Genomic DNA, 22741 nt, shown 5'->3' on the forward strand with positions numbered 1-22741 from the left:
AAATGTAATGCACTATATTAACAGAGTCAAGGGAAAAAGCATATGATCATCTCAATAGATGTAGAAAAGGCATTTGACAAAATCCAACAATGATTCATGATAAAAACACTACAGAAAATTGGAATAGAAAGTCTTTATTTCAACCTGATTAAGGCTATCTATGAAAAACCAACAGCCAACATCATACTAAATGGTCAAAAATTGAAAACTTTCATGCTAAAATCAGGAACAAGACAAGGATGCCCACTATCATCACTCCTGTTCAATACAGTTCTGGAGAGGGAGGTCTGCGCATGCCCTACTGAGGTCGCGAGTCGCGCAGAACACGAATGGACAGCCCCCACCCCCCACCCCCGCAGCCACCTGGTTCCACATGACAAAGACACAGAAGACACCGGACCACCAGACCACGGTACTGAGTCCTGCCGCACCTGGCCCAGAGGGCAGAGAAGCTCAGCCGGTCCCAGCAACTGGAAGGAAGCTCCCTAGGGCAGGTGAGCTGAGTGGGTGCTAGAAGCATCCCCCACCCCGTGGAAATGGGAAAATAAATAAGCAAGCCTCAAAAACAGAGTTCCAGATCACCTACAGCAACCTCAAAGGAAAACAAGATGGAACAATCTGATACTCAACCACCTGGACTCTCTGAACTGGCAACAAAAGAGGACCTGGGAAAAATGAAATCATAAATAATTACTCAGATAACAGCAAAGATTTTGCTCATGGTGCAAGACATGATTAATAAATCTAGAGAGGACAGAGATAAAAAAAAATAGAGGATCTGAGGAACATGATGGAATCCCAATATAGGACACAAATGGAATCCATAAAACAGATACAAACAGATTTCCAAGAGATTAAAAACTCCATCGAAAGTCTGCACAGCAGAATGAACCAATGTGAGGACAGAATTTCACATACAGAAGATAAGATGGTAATTAGTGAGGAGGAAAAGAAAAATTGCTTTAAAATTGTAAGGGAACATGAGAAATCAATTCAGCAGCTGCTAGATGATGCAAAGAAGAATAACATAAGACTGATTGGAGTCAATGAAGAAAGAGGCAAGAGTGCAGATGACATAAAAAAATCTGTTCACAGAACTGATGGCAGAAAACTTCCCAAGGAGGGGAAAAGAACTTGACATACAGATAAGTGAGGCATATAAGACTCCAGCTAGCCTTAATCAAAAAAAAATCTACACATAGGCATATAATAGTTAGGATTCCAGAAACCCAACAGAAGAACAAAATTCTACAAGCAATGAGAGAAAAGAAACAAATCACATACAAAGGAAAGCCCATCAGAATCACAGCAGACTTCTCAATGCAAACCCTCAAGGCAAGAAGAGCTTGGAGTGATGTATTTCAAGCCCTAAAGGAAAACAGCCTCCAACCCAGATTGATGTACCCTGCAAAACTCTCATTCAAAATTGATGGAGAAATAAGATACTTTGATGATAAAGAGCACCTCAGGAACTTCATGAATACCAAACTGGCACTCCAAAAAATTTTACACAATACCCTAGGAAAAGACAATGAGGATCACAACCCCAGGAAACCCAGCAGAATGAATCCATTGGGTGTGACAAATTAAACACAAAGGGGGAGAATCCAACAAAAGAAAAAATCATGACAAGGCTTTTAAAACTTTTAACTTCATCTCCCTAATGAGTGTATAATTCAATCTTATTATTGTACTGATTAGCATTTTTCTGATTCTAGAGTTGCACACCTTTCCTTGTGCTATACTGGCTATTATCCTCTTATGTCTACATTTTAATTGGGTTGTCTATTAATGAGCTGTAAGAGTTCTTTATATATTCTGCTCATAGGTTATATGCATTGTAAATATGGTCTGTTTAAGGACTACTTTTCATTTTAATGATGTCATTTAAAGTTCTAAATTTTGATGGAATCTCATTTATCAATTCTTTCTCTTTTATACATCATGTTTTTTGTATCCTAGATAGTTCTTGCCTACCCTGAATTCATAAATATTTTCTCTTATACTTTCTTCTTAAAGTTTTATACTTTTAGGGTTTCTTATTTAGGTTCATAGATCCCTTCAAGTTATTTTCATGTATGGAAAAAAAGGGTTGAGGTTAATTTTTTATATACGGATACTAGGTGTTCTAGTGCCGTTTGCTGAAAACACTATCTCTTCCTCGGCTCTTGAATTGAGTTTATATTCTATAAAATGCTAATGTTAAATAATCTTTCAAAACTCAGTGGACCATATATGTGTGGTTCTATTTCTAGATTCTCTGTTTTATTCCAATGATCTATATGTCTTTCCTTACACCAACACTGCCTTGATTACAGTAGCTTTAGAAGAAGTCTTAAAATTAGGTACTAAATGTCTTACAACACTGTTCTTTTTTTTTAAGGTTTTCTAGGTCCTTCGTACTCCTACATAACTTTTAAATTTCAATATCCAATTCTTCATTTATAGCAAGTATACACAGACTTGAATTTTTATATATACCTTGTGTTTTCTAATCCTGGTAAATTCAAGTACAAGTTCTTGGGGCTCCTAGAGATTTCTTAGTATTTTCTCTGTAGATGATCATTTCATCTACATATAAAGATTTTGCTTCTGCCGTGCCAATCCTATCCTAGTTGTATCATTTTATTACCAGACCATTTTGGTGGGGCCTAGGTTTCAAAGTTTAATAGACAGATAAAGAGTAAGCATATCTGCCCTTGTTCCCCACCTTAAGGAGAAACCATTGTATCTTCTCCATTTACATAAGGCATTCACACTGGAAGTATGGAGTACATGTCTTTAATCTGTTGAGAACGTTCTGTTCTACTTCTAGTCTCCTGATAGCTTTTACCAGGAACAGCTGTAGAATTTAGTCCAATACTTTTTCTCCAACTACTGACAGGATCATATGGCTTTTTCCTTTCCTCTGTTAAAATGATGACTTTTGGGGATTGATCTTCTAATGCTGAACCAACACTGCCATCCCTATAACAAAACCACTTTCTACATCCTGCCAGATCTGACTTCCAATAGTTTGTTTTGTTACACAAATTTCTACCTATGTTCATACTTTTTTCTTCTATTATCTTTATCCAGTTTTAGGATTAGCACAATGTTGAGTTCCTAAAATGAGGGGAGAAGTGTTCCTTCTTTTTTCTGCTTTAATTGTTTGATATAATTTATCACTTAAAATGTTTATGAGCCTGCCGTTGTCATATAGGTAGGTTTTCAAGCTAGGAATATACTTTCTTTAATAGGTGCTATTCAAATTTTATATTTCCTCCAGAGTTAGTTTCATTAATTTGTCTTCCAAGGTACTTCTTAGAAGTTGTCAAATTTTTTTCAAAAAAGGTTTCTGTAATATGCTTTCTATATCCTTTTAAATTCTGTAAAATCTGTGGTAATGTCTCCTAGATCTTGATATTGTAATTTAAAAAATGTATAACTGATATTGTATAACAGGAAGAAAATGTCTAAAAGAGCAGGGGAATTGGGAGGGGTAGGGGAAGGGAAAAAAGAGAAAGGAAAAAATATGAGAAGAGGAAAAAAAATGGAAACAAGGTCTTTGCAAATAGGGAAGGGTGGAGGGGGTGAAAGGAGGGCAAGGGAAGGGGAAAAAAAATAAGAACCAAGAGACTCATGTAATGGTGCAAGATCCCAATGATGAATATAACTGTATTGTATACCGAAAATGTACCAATAAACTTAATGGGGGGAAAAATATAGTTCTGGAAACATTAGCCACAGCAATTAGAAAAGAGAAAGAAATAAAAGAAATAAAGACAGGAAAGGACAAAGTTAAACTGTCATTATTTGCTGATAATATGATACTTTACATAGAAGATCCAAAAAACTCAGCCAAAAGACTTCTAGACCTAATTGACAAATTCAGTAGAGTAGCTGGATATAAGGACAACACTCAAAAAAAAAAAAAAATAGCCTTCTTATACACAAATAGCAGACTCACTGAGATAGAAATTTGGGAAAAAATTCCTTTTACAATGTCATCCAAAAAAATGAAATATCTAGGAATCAACCTAACAAAGGAAGCAAAAGACCTCTACACTGAAAACTACAGCACTCTGAAAAAGGAGATCAAGAGCAATACAAGAAAATGCAAAGACATCTCTTTTTCCTCAATAGGAAAAACCAATATAGTGAAAATGGTCATACTTCCAAAACTACTATGTACATTTAATGCAATGTCGATTGAAATCCCAACAATATACTTCACAGAACTAGAGAAAACAATCCAAAAATTCATTGGGAACCAGAAGAGGCCTAGAATAGCAAAAGAAATTCTAAGCAACGGAGACATGGCTGGGGGTGTCACAATCCCCAACTTCAAACTATACTACAAAGCTACTGTGATAAAAACAGCATGGTACTGGCAAAGAAACAGACCCAAGGATCAGTGGATTAGATTAGAAGATGCAGAAACAATTTCAGTCATACTAAGCCACCTCATCTTTGACAAAGGAGCCAACCACCCTCATTGGAGGAAAGATAGCCTATTTAATAAATGGTGTTGGAAAAACTGGATTTCAACCTGCCAAAGATTAAAACTAGACCCATACCTATCACCATTTACTAAACTAAGATCAAAGTGGATTAAAGATCTAAATATTAAGACAGAAACACTAAACTTGCTGGAAGATAGGTAGAACTCTTGAAGACATTCGCATAGGAAAAGACTTTATGAACAAATCCTCAGTAGCATGGAAGCTAGCACAAAGAATCAACAACTGGGATTTCATCATATTATTAAAAAGCTTCTGCACTGCAAGAGAAACTACCAACAGAGCTAAGAGACAACCTACAATTTGGGAATAATAATTTTTTTAACAAACTTAATTTAGAAGGATGCTACTGGAACCCCTTTAAATGTTACCAGAAACCTCTACAGTATGCAGAGTTTTACAGAATAAAGGCCAAACTTTAGTCTACTTTTAATTACCTATTGGGCATATCATTGACCCAAGTGAAGAGTCACAATTTTTAGTAAAATCCACTTTTAAGTCCTATCTACCTCAGAAGAAAATACAAATCATGATTTTAATTAGAAACAAGCTAAGGGTTCAAGAGTTTGTCCTCTATATTAATGGTGGTCACTATGTAATGACTATGTTAAAATGGCTGCCCTCCCATCTCAGCTCAAAATGTAAGCATCTTTAATGATTAATAATTTCAGAAGAGAGCTCCCTCACCATTCTCCAACTCACTACCACCTCATATCATAGGCTCTGATCCCCACGCTCATGCTCTTTAATCATCCCATATAGGGCTACAGCTGGCCTCAGTGTGGCTTGCATTGCAGCCAGCAAAGGTGTGAGGGTCTGGCTGCTTTTTGAAGGATACTATGGAGAGTTACAGGGCCAAAGCTGGAATCTGCTTCATGGCTACAGCCATTACAGACAACTCCCACTAGGGAAATCCCAGTGGAACCATGGGGATGGAACCATCCTTGAGACATCATAATAGTAGAGCCAACAGTGAAAGAGGCCAGATTGAGGTACCACAGGCACAAGACTTAGACAGAGGGAAGGCCACACAAAGGCCACCCTAGCATTGGAGCCTAGTCAAACTACCACCAAAGAGGGTTGCCAAAGTCCTGGTGATATAGGGTGTATGATAAGGACCTCTAAATAATATATGGGAAATATTATAACTCCCAACCTGCTAGATGTCTGAAATGCCAGGTTTGTGTTCTCTAAAATGGAAGAATGAATTCTAGGAACAACAGAGGTTAAGAGCAGGAAGAATTTATTGAAAGAAAGATTCCTGACTTCACAGGTGCACAGTTGAGGAGCAACTTTCCTTAGAATGAATTATACTGGTGAGTTTCATCCATATCTGATTTATATAATATTGAGATGACACATTGGATTGATACTTTAATGCTGATGCTGGAATTAGTTAAAACTTTTGGGTTTGGGAATGGAAATGAATGCATTTTGTATGTGAGGAAGTCATGAATTTGGGGTCAAGGATAGAATGCTACAGTCTGAGTGTTTGTATGGGTCCAAACTCATGTGTTAAAATCTTAATCCCCATGGTGATGGTATTAGGCTGTAGGGCCTCTAAGAAGTGATTAAATCATGAGGGTAGAGTCTCAGGAATTGATTTAGTGCCCTGAGCAAAGAGGATCCAGAGAGCTGCTTCCTTCCACTTTGCAAACGGTGCTGTGTGTAAACCAGAAAATCAGCCTTTCTGGACACTAAATCTGACCACAATTTGACCACAGACTCACAATAGTTGTCTTTGTGGTTGTAAGAATACAATACCAGCTATAATCTACCCAGTTTATGGCATTTTGCTATGGCAGTCTGCGTGAGCTGAGACACTGACACTTCACAGAAACTAGTTAACTTCTAAACATTTTAAATAGTCAATATTCTTCTGAAAAATATTTTTAGAATACAATTTTAAATAACTTCTTGACTGTATGTTTAAGAAACATTTGAGTTGTATATACTATTTCTTTCTTATGTAATCCCTAAAAATAAAAATCTGAATATATGGTATATATTAGTATATTCATCACACTGTAACACATCATAATGTGCTATGGGATGATTAGATTAAATGCTTTCCTTGCAAAAAGAAGGGAGAAGGGCTAATAAATATTTGAAAAGTAGTTACTTGTAATTTTTTTGGTTCTATTTCCTTGTGAACATGAGTCATAACTCAAATCAGTGCTGACAATTCTGTCATTCCAAAAATGATTTGTCAAGGTTAATTCATGCAAGTATAAATGTTTACAAATTAATTTATTGATTTGATAGAGCTTGTATTTTACCTCTCCGAAAAACAGAAATGAAATCACTCCAAAACAAAACAAGATTTTCCATGCTTACATGGATGAAATTAATATATTTGGATGAGAAATAAGACCATCTTTGGTTCTCTTTGAACAAAGTTTTTATATTTCTGAAAAAATCTTTTATCAAAAAAATCTTTGTAGGAAATTTTACTTTAATGATTCTTAAAGGCTATTACTTTTTTTAAAAAATAACTTTATTATCAAACACATACACATACAAAAAATTAAAACCATTCAAAGAAGAACAATGCAAAGGGAAAGAAAACACAATAATAGTCAAACATAGTAGAACTCAACCAAAACAAAACTGAAAAGTGCTTAAACATTTTTCCATATAACTTTAAAAAGCATCTCAAGCAGCAACAAGACACCAGAGGATGTGATTTGTTTCAGAAAGACCCCCCCAAAACCAACATTGAACAAATAATGATGTGGAAAAAAAACTCCACTTAGCTAGCCAACTCCACATAAGCCAAACTTCTCTTTAATTTAAATTTCAATACAGTCATATGACACGCGATGGAAACATAATCCGAGTAATATGTTATTAGGCCATTTCATCCATGTATATACTTAATTACACTTTCAGTTTCTCACACTAGAGAAACTATTCAGTATTTACACATGTGTGTCCTATTTATTTCACTTAAGAGGATGGCCTCAATATGCATCCATTTAGCTATAAATGTCTCTAGTTTTTCATTCTTTATGGCTGAGTAGAACTTCATTTTATTAAAAAAACATGTCTTCTTTATCCAGTTTCCAGTTGATGGGCACTTGGGCTGTTTCCAAGCTTTTGCTATTATGAACTGTGCCACTATAAACATGGGTGGACATATATCGCTGTGGTATGATTCTTTTAATTCTTTTGGGAAGATACCCAGAAGGGGGAATAGCTGGGTCGAATGGGACCTCTAAGCCTAGTTCTTTGAGGTATCTCCATACTGATTTCCACAGTGGTTGCACCAGTCTGCACTCCCACCAACAGTGGAGAAGGGTTCCTTTCTCCCCACATCCCTGCCAGCATTTGTTATTAGATGATTTCTTAACAGCAGCCATTCTTTCTGGGGTGAGGTGGAATTTCAGTGTTGTTTTCATCTGCATTTCTCAAATAACCAGTGATGCTGAATATTTTTTCATATATTTATTTGCTGCTTTTACTTCTTTGTCTGAGAAATGTTTTCATTTCAGATGCCTATTTTTGAATTGGGTCTTTGAATTTGGGGGGTCTGATTTTTTTCAGTTCTTTATATATTCTAGATAGTAGTCCTTTGTCTAATGTACAGTTGGTGAAAATTTTTTCCTACATTGTAGGTTGTCTCTTAGCTCTGTTGGTGGTTTCTCTTGCAGAGCAGAAGCTTTTTAATAAGATAAGATCCCAGTTGTTGATTCTTTGTGTAAGATCCGTGCTACTGAGGTTTTGATCATAAAGTCTTTTCCTATGCCAATATCTTCAAGAGTTCTACCTAACTTATCTTCCAGCAAGTTTAGTGTTTCTGTCCTAATATTTAAATCTTTAATCCACTTTGATCTTAATTTAGTGCATGGTGATAGGTGTGGGTCTAGTTTTAATCTTTGGCAGGTTGAAATCCAGTTTTTTCCGATACCATTTTTTAAATAGGCTATCTTTCCTCCAATGAGGATAGTTGGCTCCTTTGTCAAAGATGAAGTGGCTGAGTATGTCTGGAGTTGTTTCTGCATCTTCTAATCTAATCCACTGATCCTTGGGTCTGTTTCTTTGCCAATACCATGCTGTTTTTATCACAGTAGCTCTGTAGTACAGTTTCAAGTTGGGGATTGTAATACCCCCAGCCATATCTCTGTTGCCTAAAATTTCTTTTGCTATTCTAGGCCTCTTCTGGTTCCAAATGAATTTTTGGATTGTTTTCTCTAGTTCTGTGAAATATATTGTTGGAATTTCAATCGGCATTGCATTAAACCTATATAATAGTTTTGGAAGTATGGCCATTTTCTCTCTCTCTCTCTCTCTCTCTCTCTCTCTCTCTCTCTGTCTCTCTTTCTATATATATATGTATATATATATATATATACATATATATATATACATAGGCTATTACTTTTATATATTTTTATTTTTAAAAGTACATATTTGCAGTATATTGTGGATCCATTCCTCTGGGCTATTATTAATTAGTCAACACAGCAAAAAAGAAGTAGATCATCTTTACCAATGCTTTCTCCAACACAGCACCGGCATGCTAGGTAACCTCATTACTGCTACAACACATTATGATAGACCCTTAAAGTGGCACATCAGTGAACACTACTGATGAATGAATTGTTGAAATGACCAAGTTCCCTTTTTATCTTTTAGATTTACGTTAATCTTTCCTGAATTCTTCAATGGCTGACTGTAGACTGTACCTATATTTAATGTCTTTCTCTTTCTTTCATCTCTCTTTCTTTCATTTATTTTTCTTTCCTTCTTCCCTTCCTTCTCCTTTACTTTCCCTTCCCTTCCCTTCCTTTCCCCTCTCCTAACCTCCCCTCTCTTCTCTTCTCTCTCTCCTTTCCTTCCTTCCTTCTTTGTTTCCTTTTACTGGCTATCCAGTCTCTAACCTTTCTTGGATAGAAAATACTACACCTTAACCAACTAATCAGCACAAAATTCTATGACCTTTTTTCTTGCAACTCTAATGTCTTCTTTCTCCCCTATATGTTAGAATAACTTCCTGAGCAACACTGAACTCCAACCTTAGTTTCCTTTAAAACCTCACCATTGTGCTCCCATTTTTTATTCAAGTCATAGTATTGTTCTATTATAGTGGGAAAGCTCCAACTGCATTTCCTAGACCTTGGCTTCAATGATGGTCATGTAAAAGCTCCAATGAAGCATTAGCAGAATAAAAACAACCCAATCAGATTTGGCCGAGACTATGCTAGGAGGCCAGACACCTCTGGGTAATGGAGACATCAAAACTTGGCAGTTACTAATGCTTAGCTTCAAAGATATTATAAACTTATCAAAACTTACATTTTAACAGTTGGGTTAGTTTATAATTTTTCATAAAATGTCTGAATGTTGGTACTTTCTTCTTTAATTAGCAGCATGGTGGGTGAAAAAATTCCATATATATTTTTTTATAATTCATCACAACACCTTGAAACAAAATTATTTTTAACATTTTACCATTTATTACAAACTACCCCATTCTGTTATTTTAAAATATTACAGAAATCCACACTTTTTAACATGATTTTCTGTTTCATTATAAGATTGAATTATTTCAAAACATTATCAAGATATCATAATGAAGACCAAATTTGGAAGAAAAATGTGTAAGGGAAAATCAAACATTTCTTTTTATTCTTCTCACTTTTTTGTAAAAGGCAATATGAAAAATCTTTCAATACTCAGTTACCAAGACCTCAGACAAAAATGGTATTTTCTCACTCAAGTTATCAGGGAAAAAAATGCAATGTACCTGAAAAAGTTGCTAATGTCTACTCTGTTATTTGTCTCTGGCACAAAATTCCTTTATATTCAGACTTCTAAAAAGGTTTAGCAGTGCATAAAGCATTACATTGCAGGGGAGGGAGAAAAATGCAACATGGTTTTCTACCTTCAGTTATTTCTACAGAAGTTAAAAATAGTTATTATAATGTGGGAAAATGCTTTGGCATAACTGTTGTCTCCAACATCAGTCACAATCACCTCAAAAAATAAAGAAAATAGTATATCATGTACCTTTTTAGGATCCAGTGTAACTAATTATTTATATAAAAACTAGATATAACTGTTTGTGCATGACATATTGGCATGTGTTCCGTTCCACTTAGAAAACAACCTGTTCTTTTCAGAGAAAATATATTATTAGCAAAACATATCTGCAACACAATATTAAATTTATTTTATATATCAATTTAGTACACTGTGTTTTTTAAGTGCATTCTATTTTATGTTACATATACAGTACTCAGAGTTGAAACAAAATAAAAAATACATAGAAACTGGGCCGAGGATTTATCTCAGTGGCACCCGCCCCTGCCTCATAAGCACAAGGTCCTGAGTTTGATCCCTGGTACAAAAACAAACACACCAAATCAAAAACATAGAAACAATGCCTAATTTTATAAAATTATGTAACTTTAATTTGGCATGAAATAAAATTCAATAAATGTTAATGTGCCTTCTTTTTTATTTGTATTGTTTCATACTGTTTTAGAAATGTAAGTGATATAACAAGTATAGCACTACTTCTAGAAAGTGAATTATTTATATAGTCACTGGTATTTAAACAGCGATCTAAATAAAAATGAACATTCTAGGCTTTAAGGATGTAGCCTCATGTAGAGCATGCACTCAATACTCACAAGGCCCTGGGTTCAATCCCTAGCATCAAACACACACACACACACACACACACACACACACTAACAACTTGCTGCTTATTACAGAGTATTGCATTTTCCTACCAAAACATAAAGTAGATTGCAGCAAGAGAATATCCTAAATCACTTACCCTTCACTGGAAAAATTTTCAGCTAATTTCAGGAACCTCCTATGATCTACACCAGCTACATTTGCTTCAATATATTGAACAACATGCCATCCTATGCACGTAGTGCCCTTTAGCACATCCATTTAGCACAGAATACAACTTAAAGTGAGTATCAAAATCTGATTTTTAAGGTTCTCTGTTTTCTATTTTTCCCTTGGGTCTTGCCCAATCTCCAGTTACTATAATTTCTAATACAGCACAGTTCAACTATGTCATTTCACAAGCTCCAGCTCTTAAATTTCAAGGCTAGCACCGTGTGCTCAAGCAAGTTCCAATAACTGGATGCTTTTGTAGAAGAAACAATCTTGGGCCAACTGCTAAAAATATTTTCTTTCCTCTTCTGAACATTCTTGATGGTTATGAACCAAAGGCGATGTACAAAAGTAAGGCATATTCACCTGATCCTTAGTAATGTTAAAAATAATAATAATTAGGAAATATCTAAATTACAAAATTGAAAGACTTAGATAAAGTTCTTGATACTAAAGCTATCATACATTGATTCTACATATCACTTGTCCTCTTTTAAAGTATTTCTTGAGTAAAAGATAAGTTTTTATATTATAATTTAAAGGTAATATAATTTAGGCTAAGAGAATTCAAGAGAAATTGTATTAGTCAAAATGATAAGACTAGCGATGAAATAATCAGTTCTAATTCTCCCATGCTTTCCTGATCAACTACTTTGTGATCCACTATTAGTGCAAATTAAATTGTAGTCATTTATGATATCAAAACAGAAAAGCACAGTGGTATTAGTGATATTGACTCTGCATAAACATCAGGACATCATTGATGTTTATTTGAATACTGATCAAGTTCAGAACATACTGCCTCCAAAATATGGCACCTTATCACTTGTGGAACAGCAAAAGCAGAAAAGTCACTCTCACCTACCTTTCCTTGCTCCTTCCCTCCTAAAGCAAGCATAAAAACCTAGTTCATTTTCTACTGAAATACAACATAACATCCTCATTCAGAGGCTCCCACACAATAACCAGAGGGAAGGAAGGTTCTAATCTCTGAAGATTTAGAGAACCAGAGGAGAAATTGAATAAGCTAAACTTCTTCTGTGAATCATACCTACTTTGTGCAATCATACTTCTGGATGCCTATCCACCTCTTCATTAAACCAAGCATAAAAATACATGAGTTCTTCAGTTTCTTTGGGTTTTCATTTCTGATGGGGTCCCATGTTATGTAACACATTTCAAACTTGTTATTCTGTTTTTGTTGCATCAACAGAAGGATGACTGTGGAAAAGATTTTACTTTTTGTTCTCACAATATGATGTGATATTCCATGACATAATTCCATGGTAAAATATAACTAAGATTTAGTTGCAATTACTGTAGCTACATTACTTGCCAATCCCTCCCAGCAATAGAGTGCCATGTTTTCATTCTTGCAAGAATGCATGCTATTGCTCTTTATGACTTTTTTCCACACAGAAGACTGAAAAACTCTTTGCATCATTTTAATTTTTTTCTCCTACTAATAGTGAAATGGATTAGCTTTAGGCAAGTCTATTGATAATGCCCCTATTCTGTGAAAATTTCATTTTCTTGCTCAAAAATTGTTCATTAGTGTATCATTTTATTATAAATTTATTTACATGCCAGAGGTTTTCCAAATATATTACTTAGTCTATCACTGTTCTGGTTTTTACCATTTTGAAAATATATTTTTGTAATTATCTTTCCTTTATGAATTTCCTCCTGTTTTGCTTAACACTGGCAAGTTTCCCTCTGACTGATATTTCTTTTTGCAATATTTTATATTTAATTATAAATATATCACTTAGTCATACAATTTAAGACACAGAAAGTCAGAGAGTTCAGTAACCTTCTTGAATAACTACAGATCTTTTTATTTACTAATCCTCTTTGCTTTAAGCATCCTAACTATTATGATAATCTGCAGCATGTATTATATTGAACATGTGTTGTCAGGTCCCTAGCAACCTTTTTTCACTCTTGCTAATAAAAGGCCCTAAATGTTTTTTAGTAAACCACTCTTTCCATGCATGTACTGCTGCTCTCACTCCCAGGACCAAGTTGATCCTGACTGGATTAAGTCAATCATCACTTCTCATTTCCACTTAGAGCCAGTAATCTGTAGGGGCTATGGAAGTAAGGGGTAGCTGAGAAAGAGCTTTTTAATTTTTTTGTTGACTTGGTGATGTTCAGGTATAATACTTAGAACAACTACTGCTGTCTGGCTGTGATAATGGAAACCAGCTGAAGATGGAACTGATACCAAAAGAAGCAGAGCCCAAATATAGGTCCTGTGAGATGTAAGGTGTGAATCAAGCCTCATAGGAAGCCTTCAAAGGATGATTTCTTTTTCCACAAAGTCATTCAGATGAGAGCTCTTCCCTCCTTCCTGACATCATCAAGAGTGATCAAAGACAGTCTCTAATTATGAGAGTGAACGATGGAAAGAGGGACAATCTCATACTTCAGTATTTATGAGGGAAGGAGTGAGGGAAAGGTGAAAGTGACTTCCTTGTGTTTAAATGATAAGATGCCATATATTGGAGACAATATGCCTGAACCTAATCAGTATTCAGATAACATCAATAATCTTCTGATTTTCAACATTGCTAGCATGACTCTGGTTTTATATCACAGATGACTACAACATAATTAATATTAGATCACAAAGTTGTTGATGAGGAGAGTAAAGGAGAATTTGAACTGATTTCATCATCACCACTTATCATTTTGACTAATGAAAGAGTCATGGTATTGGAAAGTGTACATAAAATTGTAGACTGTAGGTAAAATCAATTAAATGTGAGTGGAGATTGACTATTTTAAAATATTAAAGAGAAACAACTTATAAAGGAAATACAAATGACAGTTACTCGCTCTTTACATTAATATCTATATGGACAGACTATTTTTAGTAGAGTTCTAGTTATAATTTATTTTTCTTTGCTAGTACAAAATATTAGAGTCCATTTATTGCCGATCAAATACAAATTAATAGGTTTCCTTTTAAGTTCTTTAATAAGACCAAAATTAAGGTACAGATTAGAAATGACTGTTATTATAGGATAGGACAGAAAATATCCCTTTCCCAAGATTTTGTAACCAATAAATCTGCACCCTACTTACAAATCCCTGGGCAGCTGGCTTTCTGTGGAGAGGGCAGTAAAATGGCTGCCAGCACTGTTGGAAGGGAGCCTGTATTCAGTATTAGGCCTGCTCAGATGCATGTGAGATTCCTCTAGAACCAAAGAAATCTTTCTTGTAGTAGAGAAGTATTGAAAAAAAAAGAAAGAATTTATATAACAAAGCAAATTCAAAAATTACTGAAATGAAGGCATTAGAGAAGTACAATGTTAAATTGCCAACTCAAGATATACATAAAACATACATTGAAGATAGTTCTCTAAATTTTTCACAATAGAACATTGACAATTTTACGGTCTTAAAAATATAGTTTCTAGGGCTGGGGATTTAGCTCATTGGTTTCGCCACCTGCTGCACAAGCACAAGGACCTGAGTTCAATCCCCAGTACCACACACACACACACAAATATATATATATATAATTTCTAAAATTATACACAATGAGAAACATTAAAATTGGATTTTTTAAATAAAGCACAAAAGACTTTACTTAGGCAACTTTTGTAATTTTCCCTGAGTTACACTAATAGCGCATATTAAAAAGATTGGGTGGAACTATGGTAATCTACATAAAAACCAATTTTCAAATAAAAAGAAACAAAGTTAATATTTATTACCTTAATGTTTTAAAACACTAAAATCTTTACAACAATAGAAACAAAAACTTTTTCTTTCTATCCCCATATTGAGTTAAAACTCACAGAATCTTGGTTTTCTTTATCTCAGAGTCAATCTAATTTCATTAAAGTGGCATTTTCAGGTAAATGATCTCATAATTCCTAGGTTTTATTTACAGTTACATAAAATACCCATATACTTATGCATACTGTTCATGAGATGCTTGTATTACTTTTAAACCTTTAAATATGTAATATTTAAAGTAATGGAGAAAATATAAGAAAAACACAACAAAGGTATTATTCCAAAACTCTGCTTTTAATACACTTGGTATAATTCAGTTGCTAAATATAGACAACTTGGTATCTTATCTTTGTAATTTGATATTAATCTATAATTTTCTCACTTTTTTTTTTTTTTGGTACAGGGATCGAACTCCGGTCCTTGCACTTGCGCAGCAGGCGGCGAAATCACTGAGCTAAATCCCCAGCCCAGTTTTCTCACATTTTAAGCAAATTTCATGCCATGTTGATTTCACAGATACTTGTTATCATGACAAAAACTCAAATCATCAATAATGAAATGAGTCATACTATGTTTTTTTCCATGAAGAGAACATGACTTGTGAATAACTCTGGTATTAAGACATACCTATATCAAAATGGCTGATTATGATGGCCATACGTGGGTCATGTCTCTGTACCCAGCCTCTTTCCATCACTTGTTCTTTGGCTGTTTGAATTGTATGACCTTCCTCTTTCTTCTTTCAAGCACTTTGGATCAGAGGTGGACATTTGACTACGTAGAGTCCTGTGAATCTGGTAATGAAGTTCCATAACAGTTTTAGTTATTTCGCCAAAAGTCGAGTGCAAGAAGAGGGTCCTTCTTCTGGGAGTTGGCTGGAGCAGAAATATAGAAGAGAAGATGCAGTAGAGAACTGCTGACCCCAGGAGACAATGAGAGGGAAGAAATCATCACTTCTGTCCCCAGTTGCTTCCAATATCTTAGTAACTCTCTCTAGAATAACCAATTGGTATTCATTTTCACAAATGAATTGTTAGATAACTGAATACTTTGAGTAATTTCTGTTTCTTAAAAGTTAAAGAGCCTTAAATAAATAAAGATGATTAAAATGTGTGTGGTGTCTTAGTCACTTTTCTCTCATTACTCAGACAACATACATGACACCAACAAGTTAAGGGAGGTAAAGTTTATTTAGCTCACAGTTTATAGAGGTTTCAGTCCATAGGTGGCTGGATCCAAGGCGGGGTGGCATGGCAGAGGGGCATCACAGAGGAGAAACAGTACATGGCAGGGAAAAGACAGCAAAAACAAGCAAGCAAAAACACCAGCTTCTTTCTGCTCCTTTTATATCATATCTAGGTTACCTGGCTTAGGATAGGTGTCAGACTAATCAGAGGACTAATTTAGAAATCACACACCCTTAATTCCAGCATCACACACTGAAGATCTAGCCACCTCTGAAAAAGCCCCATCTATGACTGCATGAAACTTTGGGGTAAACATCTAGACAAAAGCCATAACACTTGGTAATATTTTCATCATTGAAATCAGAATAATATAAGGAGTAAAACACAATCATTGTTATTAGGAGAATTGTCCTAAGTCTCAGGGCTTTATCTTTGGTAAATCCATCAGTATGTTGGAAGTCTCAGAGTAGACCAGGGAACAAATAGTTCATGTAGCATTTGAGCTGAAGTGGACAGTTGAGATGGGTTTGTGAGGAGAGAGAGGAATGATGGAGGGGCATTAGGAAACAGACATGGGGGCTGAGAAAGCACATATGAGCACAAAATTTCATCTGAGCAAGAGCAGCTGTCAAGTACAAATTGCATAGATCCCAAGGGGGAATATTAGTTGTGGTGTGAGAAAAATAAGCATCTACCATACAAGATTCAATTTGGACTGTAGAATTTAAGGAGAAGAAGATACAGGAAGTAGATAATGAGGCTATTTAGAAGATCATGGGTATAAATTTATTTATCTAGGCTTATGTTACCATGGAGAGTTTAATTTAAAAATTTCCTTTCACTTCAATAAAGAACAATAATCTTGATTCTTTTATAGCATACATTATGTATTTAAAATTAAATAAAAGCAAGAATGAGAAAAATTTAATCTTCTGAGGTTTTACAACTAAAAACTGGATTTCCAAATAAAAGTAAACAAACATTAAAATAGAGTATGAAAAATATAGGAATAAATTATGTAATTATATGAGTCTCTGGTATATTCTTAACACCAGAAATTCAACTTTACAATAAAAAAACTATTTGGAAGAAGAAAAAAGGAGAGATTCACAACTAATGAATGAGCAGGTATAACTTCTATTTGTGAAAAAGGAGCCTACTTCTATAAGGGTACTCTGTAAACAAAATAAATTGTGAAGAAGCACCCCCAGGAAAATTGACATAGCTATCACAGTACATAGAAATAGACAATAATGCTGATATTAATTGCTAAACAACTCATTCAATGAACAACTCAATAAATAAAAATACAACAAGGAATTATATGGAAATTGGACAATCAGAAATTGTCAAGACAATACACCAATAATGTGTCCATGTTTTAATAAGTAACATGAGCTTAGAGGAAAAGTTACTGAATAAAAACTGCATACATAAATGGTATTATAAAAATACAGCATTTATATTCTCAAAAAACTATCATAGTGAAAAATGTATTGGTATTAATTACCCTCAAAATATGTCTCCTCAATTTGACCACACTCATCCCATCCTTCTTGCCACTTTCTGAAGCTGTTCTGTAATCTCTTTTGTGATTCTCTTCAGTGGTCCTGTCAGGGCTGCCCTGATGTCATGAATCTATTCAAAACTATTACATTTCCTGGTCTTTTGACTTTGACAAAGAGCTAGAAGTTCATAGCACCAGATCAAGTGAATAAGATGCATGAGAACACACCATAATGCTACTTAATAGAAACTGCCATAAACAACTGATCAATGAGAGGTGATCAGAAAATATGGTTAATGCTTAAATTAAAAACTTTGTCACAATAAAAGAAACAAAAATCTTCCCACTTTGCTTCAAACACATTTATCCCTTCATTCTTAGCAATATGTCTTTTACTAAAATAAGGTTTTAAAAAAATAAACATTCACCATATTTTATGATCACCTCTTGTAAAACCAATATAAATAAACTTTTGAAAATATAATTAGTAATTTGCAATATAAGGATTAAGAAAATTCAATTAATTGAAATGATAAGACAACATCTCTAATGGAAAAAATATTTAAGAAAAATTACAAATCAGTAAATATCCTTTAATTTTAATCATTAAAGTATCATTTTAATGTTGTTAAAGATTCAACATAATTATACCAAAACAAAATGAAATCCTATAAAACTATCAAGTATCACTCTGGACAGTTTTTAGAGAAAAAAATTCACAGATGATATTTTGATATTTAAACCAATGCACCAATTTGAAATATGGGCGAACAGGCATTCACACAAATGTATTACAAAATTAAGATAATTCTAAACTGAAAAAAAATCACAGGCCATAGACATGTTACTTACAAGATATCATGTACACAAAAATTTCCTGAAATAGTTAGAGCAGTGAGGTATAGATAGTAGAATATTACTAGTGAATTTTACACAATTACAGAATTAATGGCTGGGCTTTTAGCATTGAAAAATTGCTAGTTACCAAAATGCAATTATATTTAGAACAAAAACAACAGAGTTCAAATAGCATGTATCATCACCTACAGATTCATGCCAATTTTAATGAGATTAATTTTCATGTTCTTTTCAAATAATATAATCTCTTGAAGAACAGAAATGTCAAAATCTATCAGAGGGAAATAAAAGTGATGGTAATATATAATTATAATTAATCAAGGATTAAAAGCTGAAATCTTTGTTGACTAGAATCTATGTTGATCATGAAACTTTGTCTTCAGATTTTTTGGTCACTCTATGATATTACTGCTTCCTTCTGACTTTCCTAATCAGGAGATTTCAACAATACTGGCAATAGCTCAAGAAAAGCCAGAAGGATGAAAATCATATCATCAGCAATTAATTGTATGGGGATTATTTGAAACTGTTTGCCAACTATGAGAAACAGTCTGATAAGAAAATGAAGTGCCAAAGTTAAAAGAGGTATTTGGACAACTGAAAAACAGATTTTAATATTGAGTCTCACAATTTGTTAAGATAAAATAATATATTCTATTAATTATATAAATCAAATCAAGAAAGTCAAGCCAAATACTGTCACTCCTACTCTGGGAAAGGGAAGGTTCTTAAGCTGTCCCTGTGTCATTTTGCGCTATCATCAAAAAGAACACTTAATTTGGCTTGGAATCAGATTGCTATGCAGATGTTGCACAAAAATAATTAAAAATTCTAATTGATTTTTAATGACAGAGGGTATACCAGATGTTACACAGTGATCTTGGGCCATTGTTCCATTGTCAAAAATTACTGTGAAGGATATCGATTTACTTATAATTAAAATAAAATGATAGCTATGGAATTTAAGCTTTTATCCTCATGACAGTTATCTGAGTTTCTATACTGAAAATTTTCCTTTCCTCAAAATGAATTCTGTCTTAAGGATTAAATATAAAATCATTCAAGAAGGAGAGAAAAAATGATAGCAAAAGAATAACATTTTTTCTTTCTGATTCCTCTGTCAAAATTAAAACCTCACTCAAATTGCACAAGAAATAACATCATGAATCAAGGAACGATATCATATCAAATTAAAGTTTCTGCATAGCAAGGGAACAACCAACAGAGTGGAGAGATATCCTACACAATGCTAAAAAACTTTACCAGATATTCCTCAGACAGAGCATTAGAGTATCTAGAATATACTATAAAGAACAACAACAAGAAAATTAAACCCACTAAAATAAAAGACCCAATCAAAAAGCGGAAAGCTGAAATGAACAGACACGCTTCTCAGAAGAAGTACAAATAGTCAATAAAACATGAAAAAATGTTCAACATCACTGGCCATTAGAGAAATTCAAATTAAAACAACACCGAGACTCAATTTTACTCAAGAAAGAATGGCTATCATCAGGAAATCAAATTATAACAAATGCTGGCAAGGGTACAGGAAAAAAAGGAACCCTTCTACATTGTTGATGGTAACGTAAACTAGTACAAGCACTCTGAAAATATTTATGGAGATTCCTAAAAAAACTAAAAACAGAAATTCCACTTGATCCAGCTATTCCCCTTCTGGGTATCTTCCTGAAAGAGTTAAAAACATAATATTATATTGATACATGAATACTCATTTTTACAGCAGCACAAATCATAATAGCTCACATTTGGAAGAGGTCTATAATGCCCACCAACAAATGAGCAGATAAAGAAAATGTGGTATTTATACACAATAAAGTACTACTCTGTCATAAAGAAGGATAAACTTGAGTCATTTGTAGGAAAATGGATGCACCTTGAGACCATATGGAATAAGTCAGTCACACAAGCTTAAATATTGTGTGATTCCTCTTATATGAGAAACCCAAAATATGAATAAAGAGCAAAATAAAGACAGATAATAGGAAGTGCAAATGGGAAGGAGACTGAGAGATGGAGAGAGGGCTGGAGGAGAAGAGGGGAAGGAGATGAATAAAGAATGAAGATGTGTTATGTAACAACTCCCCCCAAATGAAGTGATTACTATGCAATGCAAACATGTACTAATAAAAATTGAAACTGGAGGAAAATGAGCAAAAAAAAAAAAAGAATCAGGCACAGCTGCTTTGCAGCTTACTGTCCAGTAAAACCACCTGTCTCAATTTTCCCTCTTACAAGGGCAAAGAGAAAAATAAGGACCTTTCCACCAAAATTTATAATGAATGAACTCTCTTCGCATCTAAGTACATTAAGTATACTAAAATTACCCTAGACTAGCTATTGCTAACTGTTTAGGGATGGAGTGTCCAAGCTGCAACCCCAACCCCACATATTTATCACAGAGTGCCAACACTGCAATTAACCCTGAATAGTGAGATTTTAGTTTAGAAAAAACTCATACATTAACATCTTTCGTCTTAAAAGAAAAACAAATAACACACATTCCATAAGTTCGCCACTACTGCTAGACTCTTGTGCAGGTAGCAGATGAATGGGGTTGCCCCTTTTTATCTCCAGTCATGATCGTTTCCTTTATGCTTCTTTCTATCAAACCAGGACTCCCCTGAAAGAGATGGATCTTTCTGCTAGCCAGTGTGACTTCACAAGCTTAGGACTCAACATATTTTTCCCAGTACTGGTGAATCTGAAAACTTTTCCACTAAGCTACATTCCCAGATCTTTTAAGACTTTTATTTATTTTCCTTATTTTTTTAGACAGGGTCTCAATTTTGCTACATTGCCTAGGCTGGGCTAGAACTTGCAATTCTCCAGCCTCAGCCTCCCAGAGTGCTGGGACTACAGGCATGCACCACTGGATTAAACTCATTTTTATAAAAGGGATTAAGATTAGACAAACCTTAAAAAATGTATAGATATTACCAAGCCCTTGTGTTTCAACATTCCTCCAATCACAGCTAAAAATGAAGCACTGTGAAAAATGACTTATTTAGCTGTTTTAAATATCATTCCTTTTGATTTCTTTAAAAAGGCTACTCAATCATGAAAAAAACTAAAACCTCTTTAAAGAAAGTATTAATTACACAACTTTTGTAATAAATCTGATTCAGAAAGGCAGTGACTTCTCACTTTTAATTCCTGCCAGCATTCTTTCCATTTTCAGTGTCACTGAGGAATTTCTCCAATTACCTAGCTACATAGCTTCTTGGTTTCTTGTTGCTCAATTATCTTCTTCCCTCCAGCCACCCACTGACTTTGCCATATTGTGATATCTACGAATATTCACCTTTGTACTGTATAAACAGAAAAACTAACCTTTCAACAGCACTGAAAGACATATAGTCAGCATAATCTCTAGTTTCAAAGCCATTCCTATTTTCCTAGGCTACTATCTGCTCTTGTTTTCACCCCTTCCACACTTTGTATGGACCCCTTTATCATTTAACACACTCTCAGCAGGACAGCATTTTCTTTCTAGTTCTCTATTTCTACCAACACATCTCAAACAATATTTTTCCCTGCTTCCAACCATCAAAATGTTCTCCATTGCTTCTGGTATTCATTTGAGGCATGGACAAATTAACTTAATAATCCTTACCTGATCCAAAACTAGTATTCAATCCTTTTGAAACCTGGACTATTACTGGTTGGTTCTTCTTCCTAAGTTACATACCTTCAAGGCTCAATCAAAAGCCAGGGAGTTTTGTCTCTTTGTAACCCTTATTTCTAATTTTTGATTGCTGAAAATCCTGGTTTGTTTCTCAACATTTTAGCTTCCATTATCTGCTAAACTATCTAGCCCTTTCAACAGCAGCTTTGGAATTGAAACTGAGGAAAAAAGTCCTTTCAACTGGTAGATTCACCTTTTCCCTTCTCTCCAGATTCTGATTCCTGTGAATTTTGCTAATTGTATAGCTCTCCTGTAACTTTTTTGTTCAGGCTTCTAGTTCTCAATGGAAAAATGCTTTAGAAACAAGCTAGTCTCATCGCTGGAAGCAGAAATCTATATTATGTTTATATTTACAAATAGTCTATGTTTT

General features: G+C 34.3%; 1 protein-coding gene across 4 annotated transcripts in view; it reads right to left on the reverse strand.

The window, feature by feature from the left end:
• Positions 1-22741, reverse strand: part of Spag16 (sperm associated antigen 16) — a 773985-nt gene that overhangs the window by 500755 nt on the left and 250489 nt on the right. The window contains exon 11 of one of the 4 annotated variants that reach the window (XM_021263469.2): positions 15386-15985. The exons of 2 other annotated variants lie outside the window; for them this stretch is intronic. In XM_021263469.2, coding sequence (XP_021119128.1) covers positions 15934-15985 — 52 coding nt within the window. In that variant the 3' untranslated portion in view covers positions 15386-15933. Of the gene's footprint in view, positions 1-15385; positions 15986-22741 lie in introns of those variants that run through there. One more of the 4 variants, XM_087206159.1, reaches the window with a different exon arrangement.

The sequence above is a fragment of the Heterocephalus glaber genome, unplaced genomic scaffold (genome assembly GCF_053883595.1).
Source record: "Heterocephalus glaber isolate CG9 unplaced genomic scaffold, H.glaber_assembly_v1.0 deba00000621, whole genome shotgun sequence".
Taxonomy (NCBI): domain Eukaryota; kingdom Metazoa; phylum Chordata; class Mammalia; order Rodentia; family Bathyergidae; genus Heterocephalus; species Heterocephalus glaber.